At 44.5% G+C, this 10,849-nt stretch overlaps 1 protein-coding gene across 2 annotated transcripts in view; it reads right to left on the reverse strand.

Moving 5' to 3' along the window:
• MDH2 (malate dehydrogenase 2) overlaps positions 1 to 8,950 on the reverse strand; it is a 64,773-nt gene extending 55,823 nt beyond the window's left edge. The window contains exons 1-2 of one of the 2 annotated variants that reach the window (XM_033921354.1): positions 8,793 to 8,950; positions 5,413 to 5,581 (exon numbers count right to left, since the gene is read on the reverse strand). In XM_033921354.1, the coding sequence (XP_033777245.1) occupies positions 5,413 to 5,581; positions 8,793 to 8,858 (235 nt within the window). In that variant the 5' untranslated portion in view covers positions 8,859 to 8,950. Of the gene's footprint in view, positions 1 to 5,412; positions 5,582 to 8,427; positions 8,474 to 8,792 lie in introns of those variants that run through there. The other variant, XM_033921356.1, reaches the window with a different exon arrangement.
• Positions 8,951 to 10,849: the final 1,899 nt, after the last annotated feature.

The raw sequence follows: 10,849 nt of genomic DNA on the forward strand, positions 1-10,849 counted from the left end.
ACCGGAATACAAGCTATACCGCAGAGACAGAGTAGGTCAAAAAAGTGGGGGTATTGCCCTATACATCAAAGAGGGAATTGACTGGAAAGAACATGCCGGAAATGAAAAATAAGGTATAGTCTCTATGGGCCAAAATTCCGGGAATAAATGGAACGGAAATGAAGATCGGCATGTACTACCGACCCCCAGGGCAGTCTGAAGAAACTGATGGAGAAATGATGGACCAGATTAAATGCAACTGCAAGGGAGGCAACGCAGTTATCATGGACAACTTCAATTATCCGGGGATAGACTGGAACCTAGGCAACTTCGGCTGCAGTAGGGAGACCAAGTTCCTGGATGCTGTAGGCAATTGCTTCCTGGAACAACTCGTCAAGGAAAATATGAGAGGAAATGCAATATAAGAACATAACATAAGAACATAAGACTTGCCTCTGTCGGGTCAGACCGGAGGTCCATCGTGCCCGGCAGTCCGCTCACGCGGCGGCCCCTCAGGTCCAGGACCTGATAGTGCTCCTACCCTAAAACTCACATACACTTTTCGATTTTGTCCTGTAGAGTAACCTTCTATCTATACCCTGCAATCCCCTTCGCTTCCAGGAAATCATCCAGTCCCTTTTTAAAACCCAGTATTGTACTCTGTCCTATTACCTCCTTTGGAAGCATGTTCCAGGTGTCCACCACCCTCTGAGTGAAGAAAAACTTCCTTGCATTCGTTTTGAATCCGTCCCCTCTCAGTTTTTCCGAGTGACCTCTTGTTTTTGTTGTCCCTGCTAGTCTGAAGAATCTGTCCCTCTCCACCCTCTCTATGCCTCTCATGATTTTATATGTCTGTATCATGTCTTCTCTCAGTCTCCGCTTTTCCAGGGTAAAGAGCCCCAGTTTGTCTAACCTTTCGGCATATGAAAGGTTCTCCATTCCTTTTATCATCCTAGTTGCTCTCCTCTGGACCCTCTCAAGTATCGCCATGTCTTTCTTAAGGTACGGTGACCAGTATTGGACACAGTATTCCAGATGTGGTCGCACCATTGCTCGATACAATTCTGAACTTAATTCTAAATGGACTATGAGGACCGGCGCAAGGCATAGAAGTAGAAGGGACGCTGGGAAACAATATGATCTGCTTCAACCTGGACACAGGGGCAAAACATCGATCCAGAACAACAGCCACGGCACTGAACTTCCGAAAAGGAAATTATGAAGCGATGAGACTCATGGTGGGGAAGAAGATTAAGAAGAGGATAAGCACTGTAAAATCGCTAGAGCAAGCATGGTCCCTTATTAAGGACACAGTCACCGAAGCACAAAATCTATATATACCGTTATCAACAAGGGATCCAAGAGGAAAAAGAACAAGGAACCGGCGTGGCTCACTGTAGCAGTGAAGGGAGTGATAAGAGACAAGACGACTTCGTTTAAGGAATGGAAAAGGTCAAAAACGGATGAAAACTGGAACAAGCACAAACATCAAAGCAGGTGCCATAAGGCGGTAAAAGGGGCCAAAAGAGACTACGAGGAAAAAATAGCCAAGGAGGCAAAAAAACTTCAAGCTGTTTTTTTTTGATATATTAAGGGGAAACGACCCACGAAGGAAGCGGTGGGGCTGTTGGGTGATCATGCAATAAAGAGATTGCTAAAGGAGGACAAAGCCATTGCCAACAAACTAAACACATTTTTTGCATCTGTATTTACAAAAGAGGATATACGCAACATAATGGAAGCTGACAGGCTATACACAGGAAACGAAGATGGGAAACTGACAGGGTTAATGGTCAGTCTAGTAGAGGTATGCAGGCAGATTGAGGCTTAAAATTGATAAATCCACAGGACCGGATAGCATCCATCCGAGGTTAATCAAGGAATTGAAAGGGGCTACAGCTGAACTGCTCCAACCAATAGCCAATCTGTAGATCAAATCGGGAAGACTGGAAAGTGGTGAATGTTACGCCGATCTTCAAGAAAGGTTCGAGGGGAGAACCGGGAAACTACAGACCGGTGAGTCTGACCTCACTACTGGGAAAGATGGTAGAAGCGCTGATAAAGGACCGCATCATTGATCACCTAGACGGACATAACCTGATGAGGACTAGCCTTCAGGAAAGGAAGATCTTGCTGCACTTCTTCAAGGGAGTAAACAGGCAGATAGATAAGGGTGACCCGGTCGACATTGTATATCTGGATTTTCAGAAGGTGTTTGACAAGGTCATAGAAACATAGAAAATGACGGCAGAAAAGGGCCTCGGCCCATCAAGTCTGCCCAATCTAATGACCCACCCCCCAACTTCACCTCCCAAGAGATCCCACATGTCTATCCCATTTTTTCTTAAAATCTGGCACGCTGTTGGCCTTAATCACCTGCAGTGGAAGTTCATTCCAATGATCAACCACCCTTTCGGTGAAGAAATACTTCCTGATGTCACCATGAAATTTCCCGACCCTGATTTTCAGCGGATGCCCTCTTGTGGCTGTCGTCCTGCATGAATGACTACTTTTAAAAATTGCAAGCCATGGACTCGAGGGTGAAATACTCACGTGGATTAAAAACTGGTTATCGGATAGGAAACCAAGAGTGGGGGGTAAATGTGCAATACTCGGACTGGAAAAGCATCACGAGTGGAGTGCCGCAGGGTTCGGTGCTTGGACCCATGCTTTTCAACATATTTATAAATGACCTGAAAATTGTTATGACGAGCCAGGTAATTAAATTTGCAGACAATACAAAGTTATTCAGAGTAGTGAGGACGCAGAAGGATTGCGAAGACCTGCAATGTGACAAACATACTTGAGAAATGGGCTGCGACATGGCAAATGAGGTTTAACGTGGATAAGGGTAAGGTGATGCATGTCGGTAACAAAAATCTTAGACATGAATACAGGATGTTGGGTGCAATACTTGGAGAGATCCCTCAGGAAAGAGACTTGAGAGTACTGGTCAACAAGTCAATGAAGCCATCTGTGCAATGCGCGTCAGCAGCAAAAAGGGCAAACAGAATGCTAGGAATGATTAAGAAAGGGATCACGAACAGATCGGAGAAGGTTATCATGCCGCTGTACCGGGCCATGGTACGCCCCCACCTGGAATACTGCATCCAGCACTGGTCACCGTACATGAAGAAGGACATAGTACTACTCAAAAGCATCCAGAGAAGAGCGACTAAAATGGTTAAGGGGCTGGAGGAGTTGTCGTACAGTGAGAGATTAGAGAAACTGAGCCTCTTCTCCCTTGAAAAGAGGAGCCTGTTTTACAATGCCGCACCGCAACATCCCCAAAGACCTTTAAATCTCTATGGGCTTCGGGGACGTTACTACACAGCAGCCTCTAGCGTGGCTTTATAAAACAGGCCCTTAGTAGATAAAGACAGGTTGTTCACCCTCTCCAAGGTAGAGAGAACGAGAGGGCACTCTCTAAAGTTAAAAGGGGATAGATTCCGTACAAACTTAAGAAAGTTCTTCTTCACCCAGAGAGTGGTAGAAAACTGGAATGCTCTTCCAGAGGTTGTTATAGGGGAAAACACCCTCCAGGATTCAAGACAAAGTTAGACAAGTTCCTGCTGAACCAGAACATACGCAGTTAGGGCACTGGTCTTTGACCTAAGGGCCGCTGTGTGAGCAGACTGCTGGGCACGATGGACCACTGGTCTGACCCAGCAGTGGCAATTCTTATGTTCTTAACAGCAGAGGTTTTTTGATCTGTGACGATACTCTTGAACCCTGGGGTGTTTTGAGGTCTTTTCCTTTGTTAACATACATAACATTGTAGATTATAGTGTGCTCACATTTTTAGCACCTTTGGTAGTTACTGAACACAATCAGCTAGTCTCATATTGTCATGATTAGTTTTACAATTTTGGAACATGCAAACTTGCTGGGTGTGCACTCTACAAAGTTTAACTTCACTATATTTAAAGATAATCTCATTCCACTCATCACAAACGTAGATATTCCAAGTTTTTTTTCCAAGTTTTATTAAAAATTTTATAAAATGCTTATATAATTTCTAAGTGATTTACATTAAAAATTATATTTACAAAGAAGACACAAACAATACTAATGTCAATACTGACTTACAAGAGACAGCAGGAGAAAAGGGGAAGAAATACCATTTTTAAAAGCAAAAAACATTCAAGGTAAACACATTAAGGGAGGGAAGGGTTTTTAGCCTTATAAGACTAGTTTCTGGTATTTTAGAGAGTCTATCTATGTATCCCTGTTAATGGATAACCACAAACATTTCAGAAGTTAATTCTGAAAAGCATCATTAAATAGAAATGTTTTAAGAACAATTTTGAATTTATCTAATTGCCTTTCTTCTCTTAAAAAAGACAGAATTCGATTCCAAATTTGTGGGGCTGTAATGGAGAAAATCTCCGCTCTTCTTGTATTTATGATTTTCAACGATGGAATTGCTAAAAGATTTTGTTCTGCTGATCTAAGTGTTCGTGAAGGAGAATAAGGCAATAGCAGTCTGTCAAGAAAGATAGGTTGTTATGTTTGTCGGATTTTAAATGCCAGAAGAGCTAGTTTGTAGGTTATCCTATGTGGAATTGGCAGCCAGTGGACATTTTTTAGGAGGTGTGTGACGTGATCAAACTTTTTTGAATTAGTGATGACTTATTGCTGTGTTTTGAATAATTTGTAAATGTCATATTTCTTTTGGGGGCAAGTTATTGTATAAAGAATTGCAATAATCCAATTTTGAGTTGACTAGGGAATGTATTAATATATTGAGGGATGCTGAATCCAGTACTTTTGCTAGAGATCTAATCATTTTTAATTTAAAGAAGAGTTTTTGACAGTTGAGCTGATCTGATCATGATAGGTTAATTTGTAATCTAGAATACAGGCCAATCTGACTAGCAGTAGAGAGTGGTCAATCGTATCGAAAGTTGCTAAAAGATCAAGGGAAGTGAGTATAACTGATTTGTGATGATCCAAGTAGAGGATACTCGTTGTTAAACCAATCATTGAGTGTTCTGTAGAATGATTTGTTCTGAAACCCATCTGACTAGGATGTAACACCTGTGTTTTTTCAATGAAGTCTGTGATTTGGTAAAAAAAACAAACAGCCTTTTCGGTTAATTTTGCCAGAAATGGTAGATTAGCAATAGGACGAAAATTTGCTTCGTTGGTAAGAGAAGATGAGTGGTCTTTAATGATAGGTCGGATGATTGATTTTTTCCCATTGTTTTGGAACAGTGCCTGTATTTAAACTATTAGTGATTATTTTATGAATTATAGGTCCAAAGATTGACAAAAAATGGATAAGAATTTTTGAAGTTCTGTAAAATTTTAAATTCCAAGTGCTTGTTGAGAAAGGTCAAAAAACTCTAGAGGGGTAACTTTTATTTTTTTTTTTTGTATTACCCTGTATAAACACAACCAGAAAAGTACATAAACATTTTGGTGCCATACCTGAGACTTTGGCCCTTGTTTCAATGTGACTGAGGTCAGCAGCGACACCTGGGGTATGAGCAATATCATACAGGGCAAGATCACTCACTAAGGGACTGTTCTTCAAAAGCAAGGAAAGGGGCTGTCCAATTCCTCCAGAGGCACCAAGCACTGTCACCCTGGCATTGTTCTGTGAAATCGAAAGATAGATCAAAAAAGTGACATTACTTGTGCATTTCTGGTGCTGGGGACAAGAAGTAATAATCACAGTCTGTCCACTACAATGAACTCTCTCTATACACAATGGCCCACATTCTGTATAGGGTGCCTGTACTAATGAACGTAGATTGGGGTGGAGGAGGGACCCCTTGTTCTGAGAAGGACAGGGAAGAATGAGGGAGGAAAGGAACAGAAATAAGATTTGTTAGATTGTGGTGTGATCTCCACAAGTATACCAAGGGATTAGGATCGATGTCCCCAGCAGAGAGCAAGAGAAGGAGTAGGAGGATACGAGAGTGTGTGGGAGAGGTATGGGGTCTACAACATGGTGGAGATGCATATAAGTAGAGTGGGGATCTCTGTTTGAGAGGGAGAGAGTGTAGTAGCTGTAAGACTGAGAAAAGGGTGGGGGAGAAGGAAGAGATGGTAAAGCTGAAGCTTGACTGGTGTTGTGGTTGGAGGTTAAGTGGTTTAGGATAGTGGGAGGGGATGGGGAAGGTCAGTAGCAGCGGCTAGTCTCTGGATGAGTCAAAAAGACAGTAGATTTTAGTTAGGTTGGGATTGTTGTTTCTGGGATGTTTGCTGCCCTGGGACACACTTGTGGAGGAGGTCTTGAAGAAGATGTGGACTGAGAATAGCATCTCCTATATGATGTTGACTGATACCTAGGGTTGTAGTATCTCCTAGTAGTATGAGGCTTGGAAGGTTTTGTAGTAGACAACTGCCCTAACCTCTAGGCTACTTTTGTGGCACAGATCCAAGGATCCTAATGCTTCTCCTTCCCTATGCTGAGACTAAAAGTGGCACAGACCTCAGGACAAATGTTCTGCCATTTTTAGTCTCAGCAAAGGGAGGGAGAAGCATTGGGGTCCATCAGAGCTAAAATGTCATGGAGGTCTATCAGAGCCATGATCTATGCTGAGACTAAAAGTGGCAAAACTTTGCAATTTCACAAGCTACGAAAGCAGCCTAGAGGTTAGGGCAGTTGTCATGGGCCCTGCTGAGCTGGGTTCAAGACCGGCTTGAACCAAGCGAAAATGCACTTTCCTGCCGCAGCTCTGGGGTAAAACACAGACTTCCCTTAGCTGAAGTGTTTCCTTAAATTAATTATTATTAATAAAAGACTGTCGGTGCAGATCTGTGGGGTCAGAAACGGCAACAGATACAGTGGTGGAATGAGGGGCTAAAACGCAAATCTGCACACATGAAATATGAAACCTCAGCTGTCAATAAATGAAGATTTCTAAGGACGTGCGGTTAAGATCTGCGAGATCCGCGTTTTACCCCTTCCCCCACTTACATCAAAGACAGTGACATCATGCTCCAATTTGTACAATATTACCAGGAGCTTTATAGTGCTAGACCCCTTGATGAAAGGGGTTAAAAATACCTTTTTCAAGGATATAATGCTACCTAAACTTCAGGAAGACCAAGTTAACCATCTTAATGCCCCAATATCCCAAGCAGAAGTATTCTCATGGTTAAAAGGATTAAAAATAACAAAAAGCACCTGGTTCAGATGCCTTTTGGCCCATCGTACTGTACTACAAAAGCCTATCAGATCTAATCCCGGACCCGCTATGTGCAGTCTTCAATGGATTGGTGGCAGATCAGGGATTGGGGAAATATAACTTAAATACAACAAGAAAGATTCACCCTGTAGAAATGCACAGCATCAAATTTAGATGATGTAATAATAATGCCTTAAATGGAAGGAAAAAGATCTCAGAAATTTAAACCATAGACTAATTGATTGTATATTGGTTATTAATGGATTGTAATATTTTTCATCGATCAAAAAGAACTTCTGTTTTTCTGCTATTAGATTTTAAACTTTAAAATATGTGAAAAAAACCTTAAATATTAAGGGCCAGATTCTCAAAACAAAATCTGCCATTAATGTGCTCGCTAAATAGGTTGCAGCTAATTTAGCGGGCATGTATTTTAGCACGTATTTTTAGATTATCCAAATGGTTTACTGAGGTCTTTTGTGAGCTTTCTAGCAGTCTCTGACACTGCTAAGCAAATGGGCTCTTCAATATTTAAACAAGCACTACAGTGGATTCTTAAAAAAAAAAATCGCTGAGCCATTCTCCAAGAGTGATATTGGCTTTTGGTGACAAAAATAAGTGACTGGTCCGAGGGTGCCAGTATAGTGCCAGCACTGTGAAAAACATCTCTGGAGTGTGCTTTGACATGCAAGTAAACAAAAATTAAAAAATCCAAAATTGAAGCAGGGCAGGAGAGATGCCCAATCACTCCTGCCGCCATGCAACACACCCCCAATCTCTTACCGCTGCCAGGCAACCCCCCAATCTCTTCTGCTGCCATGCAACTCCCCCCAATCTCTTCTGCTGCCATGCAACACCCCCCAATCTCTTCTGCTGCCATGCAACACCCCCCAATCTCTTCTGCTGCCATGCAACACTCCCCAATCTCTTCTGCTGCCATGCAACACCCCCCCAATCTCTTCTGCTGCCATGCAACACCCCCCCAATCTCTTCTGCTGCCTTGCAACACCCCCCCAATCTCTTCTGCTGCCATGCAACACCCCCCAATCTCTTCTGCTGCCATGCAACACCCCCCAATCTCTTCTGCTGCCATGCAACACCCCCCCAATCTCTTCTGCTGCCATGCAACACCCCCCCAATCTCTTCTGCTGCCATGCAACACCCCCCCAATCTCTTCTGCTGCCATGCAACCCCCCCAATTTCTTCCATTGCCATGCAACACCCCCCCCCAATCTCTTCTGCTGCCATGCAACACCCCCCTCCCCCCCCCCGGTGCCTCCAATAACCCCCACCCTCTCCCACTTACTTTAGATGGTTGGCCAGAGGGAAGCCCACTCCCTCCGGCCGGCTGGCCCGTCTCTTCAAAATGGCAGGTCTTCCCTTCCCCAGTGCATCCTGGGATGCATTGGGGAGGGGGCCTGAGGCTCTGATTGGCCCAGACCCATAATTTAGCAGAACAACTAACTGGTATTAAGAAACAAAAATAGCAAAAGAGACCCTCACTCTTAATTACTGAAACAAGGTTGCAAGAAGTTTTTAAATAAACCACTGAATGGCAACAACATTGAAGCTACTTAGCAAAACCAAGTGGTTGAAAACTCTCCTTGAGAGCTGAATTAGCCACTGGTCTGACGCTTATGTCCTTATTCTGGGCCAGCGCCGCGCCAGTACCTGAGCCGAGGTGCTGAGGCCCCTGCGCAGGACGCCACAAGCGGATCTGGTCAGGCAGGACAACATGGTGCCGGAACCGCTCTGCGAGTCTCTCGACCACCCGGGTGACTCCAACGACCTCCAAAGACCAAATGACTACCGCGAGACTTCCGGGGAAGCACGTCACACAAATGTCGCGAGATTTCACGCACTTTCGCTTATTGAGGAAAAGCCAACATAAACATCAAAACGTAGATAACAAGTATTGTTTTCATAAAAGTTAAAGCTAAGACATTCAGTGTTTCTCAAGCAGTGTTATGGGGTAAGGATTTAGAACAATTGACACTTATGGGGAATTTAGAAGTATTTAGGCAGCTAATTCGTAAAAATTTCATTATGCACTATTTTGATCATTTTAGTGTCTCTAATTATTGGCTTTTAACTTTTTTAGTTCTATTCAACTTCTTTTATTATGGGGGTTTGTTTTTTTTTTACTATTATAAACTGCATAGAACTTTACGGCCTTGCGGTATATAAACTGATTATTATAACATATACACACAATATAACCTTATTAATATACTAGTATTTTAGCCCGTTACATTAACTGGTGCTAGAATATATGTCTGTCTTTATTTCTGTTTCTCTCTCCCTCCCACTGACTGTCTTTCTATCTATCTGTCTCTCTCCCTGCCTCCTATGCAGCAGCATTTCTCTCCCACCACTTCCCTGTGCAGCAGCCAAAGCAGCATTCCCTCCCCCTCCATTTCCCTCCCCCCACACCACTTCCCTGTGCAGCAGCAGCAGCGTTTCCTCTACCCCCCTTTCCCTTCCTGCGGTCTGTCCGGCTCCCTTAGTCCCTTACCGCCCCCCCCCTTCCCTTCCCTTCCCACGGTCCCAACTACGAACCTGGTGATTCAAGCAGCTTGTGCAACAGTCTTCACACGCTGCTTCGGGTCCTTCTACTACCCTGATTTACTCTGGCACGTCCCTGATGACATCATCAGAGACGCGCCAGAGCAAATCAGGGCAGTAGAAGGGCCCGAAGCAGGGTGTGAAGACTGTTGCACACGCTGCTGGAATCGCCAGGTTCATAGTCGGGACCGCAGGAAGGGAAGGGGGGGGCGGCAAAGGACTCGGGTCCCGGTCGGCGGGACCAGCGCAAGAACCGGGGTGGAAAGTTGCTGGGCTCCTCAGGTCTGTCGCGGAGGCCGGGCTGGCTCCATTTCTAGGTTCGTCGAGGGGGGGGGGCAGGAGGCACTCTTTGTGCCCCAGCCCTTCGGAGGGTGTGTGTGAGTAGCTGGGAGGCCTAGGCGGTGATAGGGGCTGCGGTGGCCGTCTCCGAGTGACACCAACTCTCGCTTCTCCTTTTCTGTCACTCCCGAACCACTTCCACGCGCCCTCTGACGACTATGGTACACTTTTATTTTCCCCCTCGGTGGCTGCCTCTAAATGTCCCGCCGCTGAATGCGCCTGTCGCATCTCTAGCGCACCTTCGGATACGTAGTAAGCGCGCATGTGCACTCTTGCCGGCACATCCCGACAGATCAGATCTCAGGGAACACGCGGTGAGAGTGCGGATGCGCGCTTAGCGTTTTATTATTATAGATAATGGTAATCACAAATTGAAAAGAAAATAATTTTCCTATATTTGTTGTCTGGCGATTTCATGAATCTCTGGTTGCATTTCCAATATTTCTTTCTTTTTGCCTCCAGCACGCTTCCTCTCCTCTGGACCCCATTCCCTTCCCCAACCAACATCTCTCTCTGTCCATGAATCCAACTTTTCTTTCTCTCTCCTCCACCCCTATTGGCAATATGTCTCCCTCTCTCTCACTGTCCATCTGTCTTGAGAGATCCAGGCATCTCTCACACCCTCTCTACTGCCACATCCAACATTTCTCCCTCTCTCATTCCCCGGATCATGTGCAGCATTTTTCACCACTGCCCACCAGCCCCAGCCCCATTTCTCCTTCTATCACCCTTCTCCAGCAAAATGCCACATTTCTCCCTCCGTCACTATGTCCAACATTCCTCCCCCTTGCATCTCCTTCAATTTTCCCTCTCTACCACCATAT

The sequence above is a fragment of the Geotrypetes seraphini genome, chromosome 15 (genome assembly GCF_902459505.1).
Source record: "Geotrypetes seraphini chromosome 15, aGeoSer1.1, whole genome shotgun sequence".
NCBI lineage: Eukaryota > Metazoa > Chordata > Amphibia > Gymnophiona > Dermophiidae > Geotrypetes > Geotrypetes seraphini.